General features: G+C 50.9%; 1 protein-coding gene across 9 annotated transcripts in view; it reads right to left on the reverse strand.

Moving 5' to 3' along the window:
* Positions 1–25,195, reverse strand: part of WDR20 (WD repeat domain 20) — a 63,690-nt gene that overhangs the window by 7,271 nt on the left and 31,224 nt on the right. The window contains exons 1-3 of one of the 9 annotated variants that reach the window (XM_026515272.4): positions 16,574–16,616; positions 15,987–16,169; positions 3,392–4,651 (exon numbers count right to left, since the gene is read on the reverse strand). The exons of 1 other annotated variant lie outside the window; for it this stretch is intronic. In XM_026515272.4, the coding sequence (XP_026371057.1) occupies positions 3,392–4,564 (1,173 nt within the window). In that variant the 5' untranslated portion in view covers positions 4,565–4,651; positions 15,987–16,169; positions 16,574–16,616. Of the gene's footprint in view, positions 1–1,012; positions 1,146–2,735; positions 4,652–15,986; positions 16,170–16,573; positions 16,635–17,561; positions 17,764–25,195 lie in introns of those variants that run through there. 7 more of the 9 variants (XM_026515278.4, XM_026515279.4, XM_026515270.4 and 4 more) reach the window with 7 other exon arrangements.

Here is a 25,195-nt window from a genome sequence, read left to right on the forward strand (position 1 = left end):
AGCCGCTTCAGCAACTTCTGCACTGACTCAACACCTGACGGGGTCTTACAATTCAAGATGCACCACAAGGAAGTGGGGGACCTGGGGGAACTTGTCAGCTAGGACTTGGGTGTTAGGCCAAACAGTGAAGGAGAACACCTGAGTCCCACCGGGACATGGGCGCATGCCCATAAAGACAGGTAAGTTTCGTGACGTTTTGTTCCTCGTGGCTTCTGAGTGGCCGGGGCGTTAATCGTGGTGACAGCTTACTTCTGCTTTCCACTCCTCCCCTGTCCTGTCCTAGGTATTCATCCTCAGTCCCAAGGCTATGGCTCACAGAACACTTCCAAAATGCTCTAGAAGGGTCAATCAGCACAAAAGACAAAATTAAGATTCTTTACCACTATTTAAGTGCATTTAGAACCCAAGGTTACCGATTATTTTTAAAGAGTCTGCCTACTCCCTCTTACACATTTGCTTTTAAAAGAAGGCAGGATTTTCCAAAGGCTTCCTTCTCCAGCCCTCTCGGATTTTAATCCCCTTGCCCCTGAGGAAGAGGAGAAGCTCAGAGAAAGGCTGGGGTTGTCCGAAGTCCCAGGCGGGCAGGCCAGGTGGGGAGGACCGCCACTGCGTGGCCGTGCTCTCCGAGGGCTCGGGTCCCTGCACGCAGACCGGGAGGGAGGTGGGTTCAAGAGCCACCCTAAGCTGCTTCTGTCTGTGCCTTTCTTCCGTGCACAGCAGACAGGCTGTGCCGGCCGAGCAGGAACAGCCTCCTCTTGCCAACAGCTGTTTTCTTCCAGAGGTTAAGTTAGAAAAGATATTCTTGCTCAGGATAACACTGAAGTGAGAACACCATGAACAGTTTCAATGAGGAAGCTCAAAGTGTGGTGAGGAAACTAGAAAAGCGCTCCCCAGATATGCCCTCATGGCCTCTGTGGAAGCCGCCTGGCCCCGGGCCTTCCGCACCTGAGGCCAGCACCTTGGGGCGGGGGGTCCCCTCTCCATGTCCCAGGGCTGCAGGAGCCTCTGCCGGAAGCCAGTCGGAGAGAGGGCCCGCCCGCCCCTCCAGTGCCTCTCTTCTCCTAGAGCTCTGGGCAGCTCTAGTCCTGGTCTCGGAGAACGCCTTGCGTTCTGTCCTCCTGACTGCGGGACAGGTGCCCTGCTGGCTGTCAAAGAAACGGGGCGGGCGTCAGAAGGGCCGCCGTGCAGCCCCTCCCCAGCACCTGACACCCAGCAACGGGCCCAGAGGGGACCGGACAGACGTTAAGGATACGCTCACCAGCAGAAACGGGAAGAACGAGATGGTGACCAAGCCCCAAATCCCAAACTGTGACATGACCATGGTTTTTAAAACTGGGGGGTGGGGGGGGGAGGGGGCGGAGAGAGACACCATGGGCTTCTGTCAGCACATTTCAGAGCTTGATTTTAGGGGAACAGGACTCTCCTCCTCTTGCCCCCCCCCTTTCTGGCAGCGCGCTCGCGGCGGGGCGGAGGGCGCCCGAGGGTGAAAGGACTCAGGCCGCACCACAGCTTTCCCGGCGGCAGCGTGGGGCGCGGCGCAGTCAGGACCGGAGGTCGCGAGATGCCTCCCCACGAAGGCTGCTTACCCGGGGCCGGCCCCTCGGCCCGGGCCCCACACCAAGTCCGGAATTTGGAAACTGCACACGCAGTGCCTCAGAAGAACTACGCGGGTGCACAAAACTGCGCCGAGCTCCGGAGCGCCGGCTCCGATCCTCCCCATCTGACGTCCGGATTCACCTCCGGGGTGGAAACCGCCCACAGGGGCGGCCGTCCGGCTGCCTCAGGCCAGTTAACACTTAGGAACAAAGGACCACATCTGAACCGTAAACAGGACATTAACATATACCAATGTGTCAGGCAGAGATGAGGCCAGCACGGTGGGCAGAGTGGGCTGGGGTGGGGGGGAGAGCAGGCCGGGGGAAGTGGGGTCTGGCCTTCCCGGAGGGCTGCGGCTCCGTCCCCAGGGCTGCACGCAGCAGAGAAGCCAGGAGCCTCGTGTCCACTCGGCTGCATCGCACCCACTCCTCAGAGTGCGAACGGTCAGCATCTCCTCCGTCCAATGACAAAGGCGTGCAAAACAGAGAACCACCGAGATGCCCGAAGTAAGTGAACGCATCAGATAACCGGCATCTTGACATAAAAGCTGTAGGTATCTCCGCCTGCGTGAAACTGGCGTTCAAACTCCCCACACGGCCGAGAAGGACCACAGGCCCAGAGCCGCACCGGCCGGCGGAAGCGGCTCGGCGTCCGGCCGGGGGAAAGCCGGTCAGGACGGAGCCCGAGCGGGGGCATGACAGCCACCCAGTAATAAGGAGAGGGCATCCCGCACGTGTGCCTCCCCTCTGGGCGGGAAAACAAAACCCAAACCAGGGCAACCTCGGAGGCACTCTGAGTCGGGGGGGGGGGGGGTGTGTGTCTGTCAGTCTCCACAAAACAAGGCCGAAGAGTCTGTCCCAGGGCTACAGTCGTACCTTTTTGACCAAAAACAGCATCACCAACAACAAAAAACCCACAGTAAACCGCAAAAGAAACCAAAACCTCCTTTCCCTTGTTGGAAAAAAACATAAGCAAAGCGCATCCAACGTAAAAGTTCTTGGCTTATGTGGCAAGAGGCACTTCTGACCCCTGCTGCGGGCGTCCTCGGCCCGCGGCTCCCGGGAGCTGGCCAGGCTCGGAGGAAGGTGGGCATTGTACTCAGTGCACCGAATCTCAATCAAAGTGCTACAAACTGCTTCTTTGAAAAAAGATGTTTATTAAACAATTTTAATTGTCATAAAATGACTAAAATGGGTTTTAAAAATTAAGGCTCTTCTCTTTCTGTGGATTGCCAGAACAATGTAAAAATAATATCAATCAACCCTGCTGAATGCTTTGTTCCTAAAGTTAAATTTCATAGATTCCTAAACATTTTATGATTACGATAAAAACTGGACTAGAAATGACAATTAATGGCCGTCCGTACTGAACACGCACTCTGATCAGGTGTACAACATTCTAATTGAGTAGTTAAGCAAAATATTCCAGTTAAAGCAGAAATTTTAATTTTAGCATTTTAAAGTCATTGTTTCCCCACACTGTCATGAGTTTCCTAAGTCGAAATAGTCTAATACAGGAGCGCTAACCTTGGGACTGTATCTACTCCCAGGAGGGTGACTGACTTGGCTGGCAATTAGTTTGATTATATTTTTTTTTAAACGTTCTAAGTTGAATTATCAAATGATTCAGAATTACATGGCATGCAGTATCCAAAATTATGGCTCTGATGCATTTAGATTTACATTAAGAGTAAGAAGTGCCATTCACATTCATTGTACACCCACCCCTCCCGCAAGAAAAAATCACTACCTATCCAAGTTCTAGATCTGGTGCAGCATTAAGGGTTAAAACTTACCACTTTACCAGGCCTTCCCCATGTGCAAATAAATCCCTCCTGACAAGCAGTGACTATACAGTCTTCAAGAAAAATTAACACAGTCAGTCTTTCATGTGCTATCTTTTTACAGATGAGCGGCTCTAACAAGGGAACGTCTTCCATCCGAGGACACAGGGGTGTGCCCAGGGTTTTAGCTGGGTCCGTTTTGGTTTTAGTAACGAGGTTCAGTTTATCGCTGCTCTTGCTAGAAATGTGTCCCATGCTATGGTTTCGCTTGTGGTCTTTCTCATGGTGCCTGTCCTTCCGGTCGTGCAGGGAGAGCGTCGCGAATTTGCTGACCCCAGAAGCGATGGCGCCGTCGGCCACGCTGCTCTTGCTACCGGCGTTGGAGACGGTGGAATGGGGGAGGCTGTTGGAGCGGGGCAGGGGCGGGGGCGCGGAGTTGCCCGGCGTCGTGACACTGTTCCCCGTGCTGCCGGCAGGAGGGCTCGTGGCGTTCATGACATTTGTGTGTGTCCTTGCTCTCGAGAGGGGCTGGTGAGGGAAAAGGATGTCTTCCGTCAGGTCCCAGAGGCAGAGCTGTGTGTCCTGGCCCACCGAGCCGAACCGGTACGTCACACTGACGGGGCGGCTCTCAGCAGAGTTCCGTTTGGACAGCCTGGACTGTGTACTGTTCGCCCGGTCTCGGCCAAAATGAAGAAGGTCCTGGAAGTCCTCGTCACTGCCACTAAACTCCATGGGGTCGCTTTCTTCCACGCTCGTGGTATAGGGGTCAAACGCGACCACACTGACCCAGGATTTGTGCCCGTGGCCTCGAGCGATCACTCGGCAGTCTCCGAAAGACCAGACGGTCACCAGGTCGTCCTCGCCGCCCGTCACGACGTACTTGCCGTCCGGGCTCCAGCACACACACAGCAAGCCCCCGAAGTAGCTCTTCATCGTGCCGCGCAGCTCCACCGAGTCAAAGTTGAACACCCGCAGAAACCCGTCCTGGCTCACGCAGGCCAAGAACTTGCCATCTGGGGAGAAAGCAAACTCGTTGAGGGCCCCCTCGCCCACTGTCCACTTAAGGAGAGGGTTCCTCGTGGATTTGCTCTTGCAAGTGTGTACGGCAAAGCTCTCGCCCTGCTTCAGAAGCTGGTAGTGGGGGGCTGTGGTGCCACAAGTGTGCTCCACGTTATACAAGTACATGCTCCCACTCGCATGGGCTACTAGGAAAAGGCTTTCCGAACCGGGAACCCATTTGACACAGGTTACGCGTGACTTGTCTATTAGTCTCTGTGAAGACAAAGGAGAACAAGTTATCACAATGGAGAAGCTTTAAAGGTCTACTTTTCCAGCAAGAAACTTGTCTGCTTCTCGGTGAGAAGGGAAGAGTCCATCCAGGCACTGCACACTCTATCCCGTGGTCAGCCAAGCCAGCGAAGAGCATGTGGGCCCCTTGCAGAATTACCTTCTAGAAGTGCACGTGGGTGTCAGGCACTGGCCTTCGCCGCGGAGTCAGTCACTCACCACACACCGCTGAGGCCCGCTAAGTGCCGGACACCGCGCCGGGGCAGGGCAGGGGGGCGCCAGCCCCCGGCAACCCTCCTCTCTCCCGCCAGGAGCATCTGAACGCGCGCCTTCCTGGCCCCTACACACAGCACCCTCTCTACGAAGACCCCCGGGGAAGCCACTCTGCCCCCTGGCTTCTCTGCACTTTAGTCCCGTGAGTCGCGCGCTGTCTACGCCTGCCCCTCTGCTTGGCGGCTCCAGGGTGGGGGACGCAGCGTGCAGCCGCTGGCAGCAGCGCGCGTACCGGGCTCCCCGTCAGCCCCGGCTCACTGAGACTCCTCACTCACATTCGCTGTCCTGTGTGCCCCTTTAAAAGCAATTCCTCCAGATCTTCTTTGGAACAAGGTGATGTTTAAAGAAATAAACAGACAACTGATTCGGGAGCATGTGCCTATTACTGCCGCTCCAGCCACGCTAATTCCTGCTCAGCTGACCAGGGTTCCTTTCACAGGCACAGATCAGGAGTCTCGCCTTTAGAACCGAAAGACCAAAGTGAAACCACCTGAAGACACAACACGTGCGCAGCCCTGCTTGCAGACCCGGCCGTGGGGCTCCCCGGCACGGCAGCTCCCACCTGGGTGCCCCGCGGGAGGGTGCCTGGTCCCAAAGCACGTCACCGGAAGCCAACCAGAAGCTCCCAACCCTCCCAAGTCTTTAGAAACTCCTCCTGCCGAACCTTCTCCGAGGCCACGTGCCCAGGAACCGGCTGCCTCAGGAGCCGGCGGACTCCGGGTGAGTTGAACACTATCACTTCCCCTCCCTGGTTGGGACTCCTGGCCCAGCCTCGAGGCCCCGGGGCACCGACACGAACCTCCCTGCCCCGCCGTCGGCTCTGCGCACCTGTGCGGAGTGTGCGGCATCTTTGCAGAAAAGCACAGGACATGAAATCACTTGGGTTTTTCAGAGAAGAGATGCACGGACTGAGCAAGCTGCAGAACGGCAGGCCCCGGCCAGGGACACGAAGGGCGGCTGGCCCCGCACAGCACGCAGGGCCCGGGGCGGGCAGAGGTTCCGCAGCAGGTGATACGGACTACTGCCCCAGACGCCGGAGCCACAGGGCGGCACCGCCGACCTCTGAAGTCAACAGAGACACGTGAGCTGGCCTTGGGCACACAGCCAACGTTTTCATCCCCTGCCTCCTTCCCATCCTACCTCTAAAAGGCCCCTGACCTGCACCAATGCCAACAACCTAAAAGCCCAGTGACCACTCTGGCAGGGTTCCCACGAGGCCTGCACTGCTTCTTCCTTAAAAGGTTACAGAGGTAACTCGCAAGGCCAGATCAGGGCTTTCATCCTGGGGGGAGGGCCCACCCCCATCTGTCGGACCATTCTGTCCCCGCCGGGCCCAGGCTGCCCAGCCGACCTCGGGCCACCATGGCTCACCGGCATCGGGGGCGGCCTGGTCAGGCGGCGACACCGCTACCTCGCACTGGCAGCCAAACCCGTGGCTCTCGGTTCCTGCCCCTCACATGTCACCGCAACCAGACAGATCGCGGTCTGGCCAAGAGAACACCACTGCCACTCCATCCTGTGTGGAAATTTTTAAGGACAAACCACTATGCTTAGGAGAAAATTTTATTTTTGGCTTAAAGAGATACAACAAAATAATTTCATTAGGCCCCGAAATTGTAATACTGTCAAGTAAACAGAGTCTAGTTCCGCAACTCAGACGTGAAGACAAAGAATGACAGCACTGTTGTTAAAATAAACGCCACTGGGAAACAAAACACACTTAGAACTTCATTCCCTATGAAACAGGTGCATCAAGACGACTGAAAGTAGATCCGTGGATGTAACTTGTGGACGGACAGCAGTGCGGGCAGCCGCAAACCCCAGCGAGAAAGGCGCCGGGACCCGGCTCGGCCCCCGGCTCGGCCCCGGCAGATCGTGCGCCCCGGTGTGGCCAAAGCCTCGGCGTCGGGCGGCGCTACCCGGGGGTGCCCCCAGGGCTGGGGCACGCGGCACACACGCTGCGCCAGCAGTGCTCACCTCCCGTCGGAGGCTCGACTCTGCGTGCCGGGCACTGGGCCAGGGGCTCTGCACACGGGCTCTTTAACCTCAAAAGGACCCGCAAGGCCCGCCTCTGTTTTGTCTGAGGCGGCAGTCTATTCATCATTCACAGAAAAGCGTGCGGGGGAGAGCTCACTCGCACCCCTTTCCTCCCTTCCAGATCACCTGTCCCCGGAGTCACCAGCGTGAAGCTACCTGTCTCTCCCTCCAGAGTGTCTCCGTCCACGGGCAAGGCACCACAGAGCACCGAGGCACCGAGCGCCCTGCTGCGGCTCACTCAGTCACGCATCCGCAGCTGTCCGCACGGGCACCCACACCGCTTCCCCGTTCTTCTCTAAAGCTGCAGAGTTTCCCTGCCATGGATGGGAACGCGGTCATCTGTTTTAGAAGTCCCCACCGCCGGCCATTTCCGTAGCAATGACCGACCTCGCGCACACGGCAGATTTCACGCGTACACGTACACTGCAGGATGAACTCCCGGGAACACAGCCGGGGCAAAAGGTACCTACATCTTAATTTTTATAGATATTGCTAAATTACCACCCACGGAGGACAGAACACTCAATTCTCAGCAATGTAAGAGCACCCGCTTCCCCCTAGCAAGGTAGATATAATCACCATATTACCACCAGGAAACAGAGGCTCCGAGAGGCCAGGAAACTCACCTGCAGCCCCACTCCTTCACCCTCACCCACCCGCTCGCTCATCATTCCTTCATTCTTTCTCGAATGCATTAATGCCAAGTGCTGATACAGCACTGATTAAAACGGACAGGCATCCGCATCCAAGCGAGGAGAAGACAGTGAAATCTGCAAGATCGGGGGTGACAAGAGCTGTGGAGAAGAACCAACCAGGGGGAGAAGGCACAGTGCTGACGGGGGAGGAGGCTGAGCGCCTTCAATCTCGGGCGGGAAGGCCTAGTGAGAGTCCTCGGATGGCAAGGGCTGGCTGAGCGGGCTGACAGCATGCAGCGGGCAGGCCAAGAGCACGTGGGGAAGAGCATCCTCCCAGAGGGAACCACAGCTGCAAGGTGCTGAGGCAGGAGCAAACGCAGCACCGGGCATCCCAGAGAAAGAAGGGAGACAGAGCAGGCAGCACAGACTGGCCAAGGTGGGGCTGCCATCTCCTGCGCCACCGAGAGACATCAAACCAAGGCCAGGGCCACCCACACCTGTTCTCAGGAACAGGCCAGGAGCCTGCCTCAGACCCCAAGCCAAGGCAGGAGGCACAACTCGAGGGCTAGCTAGTAGAGAGTCACTGAATTTAAACAGCTCTGGTCTGGATTTAACAAAAAAGGAAGAAAAAAGAAAGCATTTCACTCCTGTCTCTAATTAAGAAACAAGTATCTGGAACACTGTATTCAAATAAATATAAAGAATGAAGCCCAGTTTCTACACTGTAAAGGTGTGTTTCTATTGCTAAAGTATCTAGTAAAAAAGATAAAGAATCTTAGTGCCCCATGTTATGTAACAGGATGACCCTGGTAAGCTTGAATTCTCCAGTATTAATGGGGCCGTGATCTGGACGCACGATGACAAAACAGCCTCAGCAAAAGCCCGGCCCCCTCTGAGGAGCTCCTGAGCAGAGCAGGGAGGGCGGGGGGTGGGTGCAAAAAGAAAGGGGGGTGCGGGGAGGACTGTGCTGGGAGTGGCTCAGGACAGAGCAGTCCTGGTGAGTGTGGGGACACACGCAGCACCTGTTTTGGCTGAAGGGGCAGGGAATCAGGTCTGGAATTGTGAACTGGGGCTCAGCACAGTGAAGTCTCAGGCTAAGGGGCTTTGGGCCGTGACCTTGAAGCCCTGGGCCACCACTCCCACAGCCCTGAGCACTTGAAATGTGCCTGAAGTGAGATGTGCTGCAAAATATACACTGGATTCTGAAGACTGAAAACCTACAGACGTAATCTCATAATTTCATATTACGTATATGTTAAGATACTATTTCGGGTATACAGAGAAAACAAAATCTTAATTTCACCCATTTTTTGCTTACTTAATGTGCTGTTAGAAAACTTAAGATTGTGTATGTGCCTCACACACGCTACTGGCGGTGTGGCTGCAGACAGTCAGGGAGGGAAGGCTTCTGAAAGGGGAAGTGACAGAATAAAGAGGAATCCCCCCTGGCAGAAGGTACAGAATGGAAGATGGGAGGGGGGAGGCAGGTGAGGAGGAACCAGTTAGGAGGCTGTGATAGTTGTGTGTGGACAAAAAGGTCTGGACAGTGACGGGTGGCAGCATGGCAAGATGGGCTGTTAACGATGGCTTAGGCTGGGGGAACAGGAGGTGGGGGTGGGGAAGAGGCCTGTGAATTCTCCTGGGCCTGGAGCTCAAGCGACTGCCACACACAGAGAAGGCCGGGGGTGGATTATGCTGGGGAGACACCCAAGTGTCCTCATCGAGTAGGCAAGGAGAACAAGGACACCAGCTGAGAACAGGGAGAGCCAGATCTGTGACCTCCTAAGATCCCCAAGGAAGGTGCGGTGTGGAAGAGGACAGGGTGACGCCCCACTTATAGGGAGCAGGACAAAAGTCAGGCAGGCAGAAGGAACATGTGAGGAGACGACCCCGAAGTCCCATGAGGAGAGGAAGGAGCTGATGCTGAGTGACCACCAGAGACCAGGAGCTCTGCGGCATCACAAGTGCCCTCCGTGTCCTGTGACGGAGTCTTTGAGGTTGGCTTGGTCTACACACCAGGAAGGGAGGGTCAGAGGGGGGCAGTGGCCCCAGCAGGGCTGAGGCAGGCACAGGAGGAGCAGGGAGGCCTCCTTAGGGAGCAAGTCTGAGGGACCAAGGAGAGGGGTTTGTGGGGATCCAGGGGAAGAAAGCCCCCTGCTCCCCGGCTACAGAGGAGACACCCAGGGGACACTGACCAGGGGAGGAGGAATGTGGAGGAGTGTGTGAACTCCACTTCCAGGAAACCAGCAGAGGGCGGATGGAGCAGGACAGCTGCTCAGGGAGGGGGAAGAGGGCAGGGAGGTGGCTGGGGAAGTTCAGCAGTTAAGAAAGTCTCTATGAGGTCACCTGGCTCGGGCACTGGGCTTCCATTAAAGAGTCAAATTCCAAAATGCTTGGAGCCAATTTCTATAACCACTTTTGTAAAAACCAAACACAGTATCTGGAGATGGGCATGCCATCTCTGCACGTGACAGAAGTGAGCTCCCACACCCTCACCTCTCGCTAGTATTCACCGGCAGCCCCACACAATCCCCACCGCAATTCCGAAGAAACTGTCCCTTTGCTGACACAGAGCCAGTAAAAATCAAACACTAAAACTACCATCACTAATGGCATTGAGAGAAAAGATTTTCTAACTATAATAAACTAACTAAAAGGAAGCAAGAATAAAAATAAATAACCATGTTAAAGTGTCACTGCTAAGATGAAGCTTTCTAAAGCACTTAGCTGTCTTTTTATTCTTTGGGGGGGAGGGAATCAAGCAGACTCCACACTGAGCGTGGAGCCCGACGCGGGACTTGATCTCATGACTCTAAGACCATGACCTGAGCCGAAACCAAGAGCTGGACACTTAACCGACTGAGCCACCCAGGTGCCCCTTTTTTCCTACTACTATCAACATGACAAGCAGGAAAAAATTACTTAGGGGGCAGTGGGTATGCATTTTATAATGCAGATATTAATTTGTAACAAAAATACTGAAGTAAACAATTCAAAAACCACAGAAGCTGCGTTGGGGGGTGAGGAGGGGGTGAGAGGGGAGCCATAATGAAGTCACAAGCAAAACTGGCTTTGCTTATGTAAACACTTTTAAAGAGAGCTGCTTTCCTCAGGAAGTGTGAAGAAAGGGTATTTCAAAGCCACAGAAAGGAGGATCAAATGTCGTTTTATCAATGCTAAAACTTTAAGGAGTAGAGCATTATGTGCTCCTTTCCTTCCTTTCATTAAAAAAAGCAACAAAACAAAACTAACAAAATGCCCATAACCGCTCTTTTGTCCCAGAACTGGACAGAAGACTGCAAAGCTAGGCCTGGCTCTTCCCGCCCCCAGGGGCACTGGGTCCCAGCAAGGAGAGAGAAGACGCAGCAGCCTTGGGCTGGCAAAGGGCGGCCTTGCCTCCCGAGGGCGGTCAGACAGCAGGAGACGCAGACCCAGTGTGATGGCCCTGGCCTTGCAGCCCATGACGGGGAACAAGTCAAGGACAGAGGGTCTCATTACGTGTCAGTAATGAAAGAAGGCACAATGACAAGTACTTTCTTAGATTTTACACCCTACCCAACAATCAACACATACCTGAAAATCCTTTAAACTTAACTGTTCTATGGATACAACCCTGAAATAATGAGAATTTCTACAAAGACAAGTCTGGGTTCATCATCTTATAGAAACTGTCCCTTTATAATTCCCGCTCCCCAGTACACCCTAACCAGTAGTAGTAAAAAGGAAGCTCCTCAGCCCTTCGGGGTCCTTCACACGAGGCTGAATGCCGACCAGCTGGCGAGGGACTCTCCTTTCCAGGGAGCTTGCAGAACGAAGGTACGCTCCACAGGCACTGCACACACACAACGCTACAGAGACAGCAAGGCCCCGCTGAGAGAGACTGGAGAGAGCAGACACGGGGGGCCTGCGGGTGTCACTCCCCCTGGGAGGCTGGAAAGGACAAGGCACTTCCTTCCTTCTGGACGGAGCAGATACAACAGCCAGGCTCTGCAGCGCGACAGGGACACCCAGGCAGCGGGGCGTGAAGGGAGCGGGGCTCACCTCTAACTCCACTGGCCAGACTGGAAGGAGGAGGTCATGGGACCTCTGATGGAAGGTGTGAATCTACCAGACTCACCTCATTAAAAAAGTAAAAACTACAAAGACAATAAAGTTAACAGTGAGCACTTAGGGGTGATGTTTTCCCATCTTCTCTGTACTTCTATAAACAAGCATTAAAATTTTTCTTTTTCTTTTTTAGTTAATAGAGGGGGGAAAAATCACCTTTTAAGATATACTTGACTCCCAGATAGAAATTTTCATCTATCTTTAATGTCAGGTAGATTTCTAGACTCTCAAATTCCATTCCATCCATCCATCTACCCATGCAAATTTCCGTAGTATTTTCATGTGCCAGGAGCCTGTAGAAGGGAGGCAAAGGCGGAAGAATCAGTAGCAGGGCGTGTGTGCACGTGCACACGTGTGTGCAACAGGCAGCTGAGAGAAGCGCTCAGTGAGGAAGACACACACGGGACCCATGGGATAAGCTGCTCCCCCGTCCTCTGCTCCACGCACATTCACTCCCTGCCTGGGTAGTCCTGGAAACTTACTGGCTTCTCCTTCAGAACTGCTGCTATCTCCCCTTCCAAGGAGCCCTTCCTGGCACCCCGGGTGGGGATGCTCCGCGGGCTTCCCCTCCACCTGCAAACTCTGCTAAGCACTCCCCAAGGGCCCAGTCTCCCAGCCGTGCGCTCAGCAACACTCCTCGCCTCTCTTTCTGGCGCTCTAGGTGGGGGTGGGGAGAGCAGGGAGGCGTTCAGGCTCAAGGCTCTGCGTTCTGAGCCACAGCGCTGAGTCTCTAATTGCAGGGAATAAATGGACTGTTGTAAGTGCCCCTTTGAAGGCCACGTGACGAGCCGGCCAGAGTCCTGGAGTATAGCCAGTGCCACAGACCCTGCCGTCTGATCTCAGGGATGGGATGACTATTCACATGCCAAACTCTCAAAGTTTTACCCCTGGTTTTGGGCTCCAGGTCCAAGTATCTAACATCTACTGGCCTCCGAAGCTTGTCAAGTACAGAATGGAACTCCGATCTTCCCCTCCATTCCAAACCTGCTCCTTCTCCAGTCTTACCCAGTGCATACGTGACAGCCAGAAACCTACCAATCTTCAAGCAGGAGCCACAGGGATTTTCAAAAACACCAACTGACCGCACCGTGCTCCTGCTTCCTCTTGTGCGATCGCAGGCCTCAGCCAAGAGGGAACACAGCGGCCCGGTCTCACGGCCTCCCTTCACACCACCTTCCCCGGGACATGGCCTTCTCTCTGCTCTCCTGGTCCCAGCTTCTTTCCTACTCTGGGCCTTCACCTGCTCTCCCTTCTGGGAAACGCTCCATCTTGGGCTGGACCCGGCCAGCCACCTCCTCACGGGAGGCCCCGCCTAGCGCACAGCACCTCCTTCAAGAGATGTCCTCTGCCACCGCTGTTCCTCTCCCTGTCTCCCCAGGCCTCTGCCTCCTTATATGTCACACATCAGCATTTGCCCTAAGTGTGCGTGAGGGGTGCTACTGTTGATACATCTCCCTCTCGCGCGTGGTATCCACAGAGGGGCCTGAGTGGGCAAATGGTAAGTAAACCAAGGTCTGTCGCCTGGATGAGACGGCCACTGCTCTTGTCCAAGCCATTGGTTCTCAGGTCAACAGGTACCAGCCTCCTCATTGGTCTTGCTACCCTTGCCAGTCTCTCTTCATTCCAATCCACCTTCCACAAGTGCTGACAAGCGTTCTAAAGGACCCGCTTGACACACTCACTCCCTTGATTAAAAGCCCAAAACTACCTGTATAGCCTCCAGCGTCAGATCCAAACATCTTAGCATGTCAGGGCATTTACTGTCTAGTTCCCGTGTACCCATCGGCTTGGACCCTGCGTCTCTGAGGCCTGCACGCTGACTTGGTCACACCTGGCCACCCAACGCTCCTCCACACACCAAGCAGTTCTCTCCAGCTCTGAGAGCCTCTCTCACGCTTCCCCAACTCCTGTGCATCTTTCAAGAGCCAGATCAAGTGTCACCTTCTGGAAATCTTCTCAGGCTTCCTCCACCGAACTTAACTTCCGCTTTATGATATTTGATACATACTGAAGAATATGTGAACACATATCCCCCGGCACTTTGTTCCTAACAGTGTGCTAACACGCCCCAATACCCCATCCATCCACCTTACTGAACTGTGAGCTCCTAGGAACGCAAGGGCCCAGCCCTCTGGCAACCACACATGGTGGGGCTTCCAGGCTGTGACCGGGGAGCCCTTGTGGACGTTAATTTCCACTTCTGTCGTCAACTTATTTCCTGCCTGGACAATTCACGTACCTTCTCTTTGACTATTTCCTCATCTGTAGGATGGCAACAGCTGCCTGCCCAACCATGCAGAGGACTAATGTGAAACAGTTTGAAGCCTCTCACTCTCATACTAAGGCAAAGCATGGCGTGATGACGGCTTCAACCACCATTCCTGGCACACTCAGAGAAACAGACCTCTGATGACCCCTGCTCTTAGAAATCCTGACCAAAATCTGATGAAAATCCACACAGCCAAACAATCTCTTTACTGTGAAAGGCAATCAATTTCAGACTCAAGCTATAAGTGCCAAACTGGCATTTAACCCCACACAGCCCTAGCATGGTGAACAGCCATTTTTCAAATAAAATATAAGACATGTATGAGACAACTCGTGCTGAAATCACTGAGTGACAAGCCGCTTCCCAGCCTGCAATCCCCACTGCCGTCCAGAGCAAGGCATGGATGGATCTGGTGACGCGTCCGAGTGCTCTCAGGGCCCCGAGACTCCTGCCTCCCCCGTGACGACACACAAGCCCTCTTGTTCTCTAGTGGCATTCTGTGCCATCCTCAGCCAGAGCAGCCTCCCGATCTTGTTCACCAACAGCCCCTCCCCCTCAATAACACGCCCCCTACCTAAATACAAACAAAACCCCACAATGACTCCAAATGACTCCAAATTTAGTTTCTGGTGGCAGTGCAGAGAGGACTGGTTGCTCCCCCACAACCACCACCAGAAGGAAAAAAAACATTCATTCAGCTACTGGGAATCACTTCCTCAGATGTTATTAATAAAAGACTTAGGTAAATAAAACAGTTTCTGCTTTAGACTATTTTCAACAGAAACTGGAATAAATGCTTTTCTTCTAGAGTTTTGTCAACCCACATGGCAAGTTCTGTTTCCGGTCAACCCAGATGCAACTAGAAGAGGAGAAGGCATGGTTCAAGAGATCTCCCCAAATCCACTGGCAATGCCAGACAGGAGCACTGTGGATGGGGACCGGCTGGGTGTGGACAGCAAAGGCCACGACACTGCTAAAGAAGCTGAATTTTAACTCCAATTTGTGAACTTGAATATTCTCGCCCAAACAAAATTACTTCTTATGAACCGAACCTATAATGCGCTTCTGTTCCAAGTTCATGACATCAAAACCAGGCAACAGTGCAACACCACTTGCCCTTCCTGAGAGAGGGAGCCCACATGACCTGACCCTTGTCACATGAGGGCTGGGGTCACCAGCTGACACTGGGACCCAGGGCTTCTAAGTCAGCAAGCCCACCGCATCTTTTCCGTTTGCTGGGAAAGTCGCACTGAAACAGAGGAGGGAGAACACTGAATCTGCAATGGCAACTCGGGGGGCCGAAAAGCCCCTCTGACAGCTTTACCACACACGATTTATGTAACTTCTACGGGCCACGTTTAACAGTTCGGACATGGTCCTGAACACACAGCTCACATAGCTCAGACTCCTTCCAGAACAAAACTGAAGATTCTAGAAACCCAGCAAATGCTATATCACAAGCAAAAACTCTGTCAGGTGATCCAATTTTAAGTGCCAGGATTTCAAATATGTCAAAGGTGATTTTATAGCAAATATGTGCAAGAGAAAGAAAGCCACCCCTTAGCCAAACACATGTCAAACACAGACACAAGAGGCTGAGCTACAATCTAAGTCGCCTAAGGAATTATTATCAAGTTCTTTAATCTGAATGAAATTTTCTGGTGATGTGAACAAGGTCTAGAACTCTGTATCTTCTTATTTAAATTATAAAAATCAGGTGACAGCATCATCCCTGTCTCCATTATCAAGCGTTTTAAAGCACCTGCTACAGACACCTGAGCGCGCTCCACAAAACCGCCCAGAACAGCGACGCCCCAGGGAAGAGCAGGCAGAAGTCAGCAAGTCAATGCACCACATCTCACCTGGTAACACTAGGCAGAACAGCTGGGAGAATGAGAAATGGGCTTAGCTCGACGTGTCAAATAAGGCCCACTGCCCTTGGTAAGAACGTATAAATTCTTAAAGGGATTCTTAACAGCTAAGACAGGGTGCTACTTACTTCCTCATTAAATAGTTTGCTAGTTTCTTTTTTGATTGGATCTATAAGCTGGACTTGGCCTGCGGAAAAGCCCACTAGGAGAGAGACACTTTCTGCTGTGGCTGTTAGGTGGTTGAAGTCATGACAAGTAGGCTGTGTTCCTTTGTATATCCTTTTATCTATTGGTTTACTCAAGTCAGCAGCCTGGAGGAGAAAGAGAAAAATACATACGGTAAACAGCACATTGAGATGAGAAATCTAATACTTACACTATTTTATACTCCATTATGATGTTCAATCTTAAAAACAAAGGTATTTAAATTTTTTTTCAGTTTTCAGCATTCTGTAAAAGCACTTTCATATACATTAGCCAATTTGATATCGTTAGACTATTCATAATATGTTCATAACTGTTACTTCCATGACTTATTCTTCAAATATCTTTAACAAAAACTCCTAGACTTCAGGAGGAAAAATCCTTGAGATACTAAATTCAGTATTTGCAAAATGCATTCATTCCAAGCAATTTCTAACAGAGTACCTCTAACCACATAAAAACTCAGTTTGCAAATACACCTACAGCATCTAAATGCTCATTGGTGAGTTACCTGTAGCCCAGGGGTTCTCAAAGTGTGGTCCCCAGACCAGCGGTGGCAGCAGCAGCATCACCTGGAAACTCAGAAATGCAAATTCTCAAGCCCCACCCCAGACCAGAAGAATCTGAAACTACAGGGGTGGACCTACCAAGCCTTCCAGGTGATTCGGATGCCCACTCAGATTTGAGAACCACTGCTGCAGCCCATTATAAGCCGGTGCCTTCTTCCTGGGCCCCAGTCCCTCTTCTGCATCAGCATTCAGGTACCCTTCCCTTACTGAGCCCACACTCAGAGTGCGAGACGTGCGTCAGCATTAAACCTTACAATGATCCTTCAAAGTAGAGAACAGTCCCCCATTTTACAGATGAGAAAACAAGTTTAGGGAGGTTAAATAACTCAGCCAAGGTCACCATACCTACCGAAGTAAGTGGCTGGATTTAGAACCCAGGTCCGCTTGGCCATAAAGGGATGGGGAGAACACATGCCTACACACCCCAAAGTCAGAAGCAAATGACTTCCGACTTGGGCCAAAAAGTGATTTTTCAATATGCCTTCCCCTGAATCCTTAAAGCAGGACTTTTTTCTTCATGAGAAATGTTCTATGCAATCTAATGCGCGGGGCTGATGTGGAAATTAAGGACGCCACCCTCCAGTCTTAGTGGAAAGTCACAGGTGCAGACAACCAGGTTGCTGAGCACGTCCTTGGACACGATGACTGGGGCCACAGCTCTTGTTCTCTGCTGACCAACCCCTGAGTTAGGTTCTGAAGATTTCTTTCTTCCAAAGAGGCCCGTGACACTGTGCTGAAGATTCTAATATTTCACTTTCCAAATAACAAACATAAATACTGAGTAGAAAAGAGGACCTAAAAATTACAGGCATCTTTGAGCAAACTCCTAACCCGAGCATTTGGAATCTGGACCCGAGTGGAACAGGCACTCTGAGAGCCCAGGGCAGAGGAATGAGGACACATGCCATGTGGACACTCTCCCAGCCTCACCTCAGTTAAAACGGAGATGAGAATCTCTGTCCTACCAACCTCATGGGATTGTCTGGAGGATGAAATAAGAGAATATGTACATGAAAGAGGCTTGAAAAGCATAATATAAAGTACGATACAAAACACGGGAAGTCCTGACTTTACAGCAAGGCGAAAAGGGGCCAGTGGGGAAGGGAGTAAGTGTGCGAGAGCCAGAGAAAGCCACCTCTCCCCAGCCCCCAAAAGCAACAGGACAGGGACAGGCCGCCTGATAGAAGCTGCTCCCAGACTGGGCCCTCAAGGCAGGGAAAAAGAAGCCAGGCTAAGGGACCTTAGCAAATCATTTCAGAGCAAAGAAGGTATCAGCAAAATGTCAAAAGAGCTCAAAATAGGAAGTAAAAGACACTGGCAGCTAGAGACAAAAACCAAATCTGAAATACAAACAACTAAATTATTACATGATCTCGGTATATAACTCTTCTAGATTTTTTAAAAAATTTGCTTAGGGAACTTCCCCCTTAAAAACATATCTAAAATTATGCACAAAACTATAAAAATCAATTCAAAGGCAAGCCAAAAATTGACAGAGAAAACGTACCAATACAAATTAAATGAGCAAAAGGACATCCAGTGGTTCTCAGAAACAACAAAGGAAGGAAAAGCGCCCGTTTTCCCGAGCATCGTTACTAGGGCAGCTAGTCATACACATCCCTTACAGTAACCACATTAGCTCCGTTCTTGGTGTATTTACTGCACATCCTGGCCTCCTAATAAGGAACTTTACTGAAAAGATGTCATCTGTAAACAGATCACATGTATTTTAAATGCCAACTGAAAGACTACTTTCACTCTTCTTAAATCATGTAAATACTCCCAAAACATCCTGTTTACTAATCTGCTTAACAACCTTCTTCCCAGACCAGGCTCTCAAACTGTACCAGGCCATGCCAGCCTGCCGCTCTGCAGCAAGATCAAGTACAGAGACGGAGAATGAACATTCAGAAACTTTTATGGCAATCAGACAGGATAACTGTATCTATTGACTCTAATAATAAAAATTAGAACTTGTATTCCACATATCTTTTTCAGTTTTTTCCCCCAGTAATTTTTTTTTTCTTTTTCAATTTTAGAAAAGTTATCAGTCCAGATAGACTAGAAATTTTAACAACTGGTCCTTCAACACCGGTGAGCAGCACTGTCCTAGGAGGCACCAAAGTAAACCAAGGCCAAGAAACACTCAGACTCTCTCTTATCTAAGGTCACTTCCCCGTCCCCAACCCCCAATGGCACCAATCGTCCACAAGCAGCACAAGTCCCGCCTAGCGACATGGCCCCTACAACAAGCAGGAATGATGTGAACCCCTAAGTGACCGCTAGGTGTGTGCCCATAAGAAAGTTGACTTCTGAGAAACCCATGGACTCCGCCACTGGTGCCTGAGCTCTCTGGAGCCCAACACCAGGGCAAGAAAGTCAGGTTACCAGTGTCCGCCTTCATTTCAAACAGTGCCTTCATCTCTGTCCCATCTTGTCCTCTTTCTTCTGCAGCCAATCACCAAGTTCGATCTCTTTTCCCATGGATGTGTGGCTGTCCTATTTCTTCTTCCTCCTCTTCCTCTCTTCTTTGAGGGTGGAGGGGTACCAACGTGGACACTGAACTCACACACCTTTTAGTAGCAGTAATAACCACCTGAGCCAGCCACGCCTCTTCTGCATAGGGTCATCAGGGGGCTTCCCAGGGAGAAGGAGAAGGAACCCAGACTCTGGAGCCAGGCAGGCCGAGGTTCAAACCCTGCCTTCCCTATGGGTTAGCCAGGTGGCCCGGGTAAGGTGCTCCTGTCCTCTCAGAGAACAAAGCACCCAGCTCCACTGCCAGGGAGTGGTGAGACCCTGAGAATGGATCTACAAGGCACAGAGTGTGCAGACGCACTCCAGGGCCAGCTACCATGGCAAGTCTGTCCCTGTCACACCCTACCTCTCTGGTCAAATGCCTCGGGAGCGTCCTGATTTCCATCACACCGAAGGGTGAAGTCCGCCTGTGGAACACTTGCTGGGCACCAGAAGCTTCACATTCACAACTCTCACCTCACAGCCCACACACCACCCCCCCAACCAGGGGGCACCGATACCACCCACCTGCCACCCTCCAAGGGGGAATCAGAACTGGGAAGGGATTCAGGCCTCCAGGGCCCGGGCTCCAGCACTCTACAGGTCCTGCCACCCCAGCCTCTGCTTGCCCTCGTCGCCATAGCCCTGAGTCTGCTGCAGGCACACAGCTCCTTTCTCCTGGTTCCAGGAGGTCGCCCTCCCAGTTGGGGTGGGGGAATTTCACCCAGCGGTTCAAGCCCCACCTCCGACAAGCTTTTTTTCCCCAACCACCGTTCTTTAGGTTAGCTCCTTTATCTCAATTCTCGAGTCCTTAAATTCGTTCCACAAAATTTAGTATTTAATCATTTATATGATTACAGTATTGTTTTATGTCTGTTATCATCAATTACAATAAAATTACAATTACAAAAAAATTACAATAAAAACTCCTTTAAGGAGCGGAACTTCTTCATTAGTTACCACTGTATTATTCCACAAAATCAGCTTTTATGTTCTAGCCTTCTGGTAAATTCTGTATAGACGGGTTACAGACACTTGAGATTTTTTTTAATGCACCTGCATCCTAATTATTGACAGTTACCTGAATTCTTAAACATGAATTTATAGCAGAATATATATTTTTTTAAGTCTTCCCAATGTGAATTAGATCATTTTTGGTTGCGCAGCCCCAGGAGAGTGCCCAGTCCGTCACAAGGGCTCACTGTCTGTTGAACACATGAAACTGCACTATTCCAGTTTCTTCAGGGGTAAGATGAAATTGTATCTTATGCTCATTTGTTTCTGCATAAGGACTTATTGATTACAAATAATCTGTCAGTGTCTCGTTCTCAAAAGAAAAATTTTAAATGATGGTTTAAAAATTCCTACCACAGACAACACAAGCTGGTTATCAAAATCCTTGATCAGTAAGTACAAACAATAATGTCACATTTCCCTTTCCAGCATTACAAAGGTCCGCAAAAGAAGCCCTCTTATTCCAGCTCACATCTTCACCCCAGACCCCTGCCTGGCCTGCTGGGAGACGCCCAGTGAAAGGAAAGCCCCCACAGGCTCAGTGGGTCTGCTTGCACTGCCAGGGCCTCCACGCACTGGCACAGCCCTTAGCGGAACTCAGAGGAGACATGTGGGCCTGTGCCGAGCCCCCTTCGTGGAACCTGCTACCTGATACTTCTGAGTGCCCAGAAGCATTTGGTGTGATATGGAAAATATCTCAGAAAGGCCTCTTTTGAAAAAAGCATGTCAGATGATGATATTTGCGGGGGGGGGGGGGGGCACAGCATCATAATAAAGTAATAAAGGTGGGCTTTATGTTCACTAAATTTTATATTCTCCCTCCCCATCCAAAAATCACTTCAAAAACCAGTGCCATAGAACTTGCCAGAAAAGCGTCCTTCCACCCATTTCTACCCACCTCCAACACATCCCACACACGATGCCACAATCTCCCACTAAAACCCCCATGGCTCTGCCCTAACACTGGCTGAATTCCTCGGCCAGCACGCACAGGCCTTCCCGATGCGGACCTCACCAGCCCCTCCCCTTCACACTCGCTCCCTCCAGAGGCACTTGTTCACACACTGCCTGTGCTCTGTACACCTTTTTATCTTTCCTTACACCCCTTCTTTCACTTAGAATACCCTTCCTAGGCGCAGTCTTCATACAAATTCTGCTCACAGCAGCACTCGTGTCATGACTTCCTGCTCTGACCTCTGGGAAGCAGGCTTTCACCTGACTGTTGAGTGCCTATCACTAAGTGCCACATTTATTAGCTGTAACATTAACCGTATTCCATATATTGTGAAAATACAGTTCCTTTTTAAAACAACAAAAAAGTCAGGAGGCTGGTGAGTCACTGAAGGCCTGAATGAATTGAGCAAAAATAGCTGGAGCAGCCCCAGCGACATCACAGGTCTCCGTTACGTGATCTGAAAATCAGGAGAATGGATATCATGCTTTCCATTAGCATTCCTCTTGACCACGTCTCAGACAACCAAAATCGGAGCCAAAAATGAGCAAGCGCTTACTTCCAGGGCCAAGAAGGATCACCTACTTGGAAAGAAAAGGAACATCTGGAGTCTGACCTTAAGACTTGGGATGCAAAATAAACCACTTTACAAAGACTGTTCCAGTTTTTCTGGAAGGAGACTTTCCACCTAGGCAGGTTTGGGTCTCCAATGCGTGCAAGGGATGAGTCCACAGTCTGGGGCTGGACCACAACTAGCTGGTCATCCTGGGGAATGCTGAAGCCTTCCGAGTCCCAGGCACGAATGAAAATGAGACTGGCCACTCAGAGCTAAGTTCACTTTGTTAACAAAGTTCAATGTACTATTCAGCCAAAATGTTCTTCACCATAGTGGAAAATAACCGGGCTCTAGTGACAAAAACACCAAACAGTGATTTCCAAGCATCTTCATGCTCATACCACACGCGCAGGTGAGCAGTTTAGCATTCAGGTCAATCGGCTGTAAGGCACGACTCAGACACTGACTCTACAGTCCAACCTACGTGCTCTGAAGCAGAAAGAAAACAGGCTGATCGTGCGAAACACCCACACAATCCATCTTTCTCATAGTTTCTCCAGCTACACCCAAAATATCTGCATAATTGGCACGAACGGTATTTAAAGAGTCTAACACTGATTTAAAAATATATGTCAGGGGTAGTAAGGAATCAATCAGGTTTAGAATCTTTTATCCCAGTAGGGAAAAAAGAATGTCAATCAATTGTACAGTTTCAGTGTTTTAAAAAGGACAGAAACTCTTCTGCCTTATTCACTACTCTATCTCCAACACCTAATAGAGGGCCTGGCATATAAATAGTATCATTAATATTTATTGCAGAAATGAAACAACTCTGAAAATGGAAGGAAAAAGTCCCACAACCAGCAAACATAAGAGCAAATATGTGATCCTTCTGCTGACCAAATCCTGACTAACAACTAATGCCTTCTTGGGTACCCATCTATGAAAGAAAACAATCTCTGTTAGCAAACACTGGTTAAGTCACTTTACAATTTACAAAACACCTTTGCGCATCGGTTCTTCTGGCCCCTCGTTGCAAATCCATGCCCTGAGGAGGACGGCCACTCGCATTTTATAAATAGGAAAACAGAATCAGCTGTCAAAAGGAAGCAAACGGGGGGAGTCTAGCCGGTCTCAATGGCAGCCCCCGCCCTCCTTCCGGTGCGCTGTGCTGCCCGCAGAGGAAGCTGACAAGGTGACATCTGGGGTAGCGCCTAGAGCTCAAATCCCATCACTGTGTGACTCCAGGTGCCCACGCTTGCTGAGGTGGGAATCAAATATTCCAGCCCTCATCTGTGTGGCCCAGATTCCAGACCTACCTTCTCAAAGCATTTACCTCGCAGGCCTGTTTTATTAAAATGGAGTAACAGGCTCGAGTCCCAAGATTAATGCCTGGCACTCCAAAGGCACGTGAGAAAAGTTAGTTCTCCTCTTTGAAACTCGTATTTCTCCTTCTGTATATATAAGGATTTGCTGCTTATCACAGACAGGCTTTGACAATTCTCATCACTCACCAATACCTTCAAAGAAATATAAATAAGGAAAACAGAGATAGATCTTTCTGCCCTAAATTTCCTGGAGAAGGACAAGAGCAGAAGCCAAGTTTAGGGCATGTTTTCCTTTCAATATAATTTTCCAAAACAAGATTGCACCTTCCCTTCCTTAGCTTCCATTCCTCCCGCCTCCTCAGGCCCAGCACACGCCCACACTCACCGGGCCCACCAGACCCCTTCCCGTTACTAAACACAGATCGCGGGGATGTCACTCGCTAGCGTGCTTCTGCGGGGCTCTGGCCCTGGGATGTGTGCGTGTGCTCGGCAGCAGCCAGGCCACCAGCCGCGGCCGGCCGGGAACTCCACGCAGGGAGAGAGTAGCGAAGGACAATGAGCCAGACATCATCCGAATACAGGCAAATGAGGCGGAAGAGGCGAGGGGCCCACCAGTATGTCACTGCAGCCTGGGAAGACGCGCCCGGTCACAGAAGGCAGAAAATATGCTCAGGGAACTTCTGCAGCAACAATCTGTGGAACTGCTTGCTGTTCTCCACAGGAGCCAGGGTGTGTGTGCGTGTGCACCTGCGTGTGTATGCGTGTGCATGTGTGTGTGCGCAGGGGGTGCGGTGCGAACTGCTTGTTCTCCACAGGAGCCAGGGTGTGTGTGTGTGCGTGTGTGTGTGCGTGTGTGCATCTGTGCGTGTGCATGTGTGTGTGCTGGGCGGGGGTGGTGCGGGGAGGAAGCAGGACTGAACTGACCGGCCCGGCACTGTCAGTCGAGGACGTGCTCACACAACAAGCTTCTGCCGCTATCACAAGTCATCTTCTCCCCCAAGGCGGCCTGTCACATAGAAACTGTTCGCTATGGAAAACTGACTCCTCTTCCCTCCGCTAGTTTTTAAAAGCCAAACTTAATAAGCCGCTAACTGCCACCTCTTCACCAACTCTTCATGTTGCTGACTGGAACCCCAGGTTCAGATGAGGCCTCTCCCCACCCCGTGAAATACTACCGATGGCTGTGGCGGTGCGTCGTGCAGGCTAACGGAGCACTGGTTTCTTCATTAAGGAGAAACTATGAATAAACATTAGATAAATTCAGTTTGCACACATTCTAACACCAGATCTCATCACATTAAAATGCTGACATATTCAAATGACCTATTTTTTTATTAGACCCTTCTGTTAAATATGCATAAAATATGCATTCCTATTCCTAAGGGAATACCAACAACTCACACGGAAGAAAAAGCAAGATGTTTTATTTCTGCAAAAGATATTCATTGTGAATTCCTAGAAAATAATTTTTTTTTAAGTTCGCCCTTCAAGGGGCTTGGGGAGGAATTCTAGGACCTAACGGTGTTGTGGCACTGGTGAACTAGGACCATTCCAAGGCAGAGAGTAGTTCCGCCATGTAACCACTGTACTGCCGTCTTCCTGATGCTGAGACGATCCATGAGCTTATGGTGTTGGCATGGCACAGAGATGATTTTTAAATTTTCCGATTCAGGTTGCTTCATAACCTAACCAATCTGCAGAGTAGTTCCTGTTCTCAGTGAGAAATACCCTAAATCCCCTATTGTGTAGAGTCCCTGCGACGTCACAGCAATCATTTGCCCATCGTCCCTGAGGCCCAGTGAGTGGTGGCAACCTGCCCAAGGTTTCACTGAGCTTAGAACTGTGCTTTAAACCACATCAAGCTACTATCTTTCCAATCACGCAACCTTGGCTGAACAGTGAACTACTGAATCCGTAACATACTAAATTATTTATTTATTTTTAAAGATTTTCTTTATTTTATTTGAGAGAGAAAGAGAGAGAGAGAGAACGCATGCGTGCAGAAGCAGGGAGGGGCAGAGGGAGGAAGAATCTGGAGCAGACTCCACACTGAGTGGGGAGTCCAATGTGGGGCTTGATCTCACAACTGCGAGATCATGAGCCGAAACCAAGAGCTGGATGCTTAACCGACTAAGCCACGCAGGCATCCCTGTAATGTGAGAAATGTGTTTAAATGGCACTGATGTGCAGCAGTAATCAT

This window comes from Ursus arctos, unplaced genomic scaffold (assembly GCF_023065955.2).
Source record: "Ursus arctos isolate Adak ecotype North America unplaced genomic scaffold, UrsArc2.0 scaffold_25, whole genome shotgun sequence".
Classification (NCBI taxonomy): Eukaryota; Metazoa; Chordata; class Mammalia; order Carnivora; family Ursidae; genus Ursus; species Ursus arctos.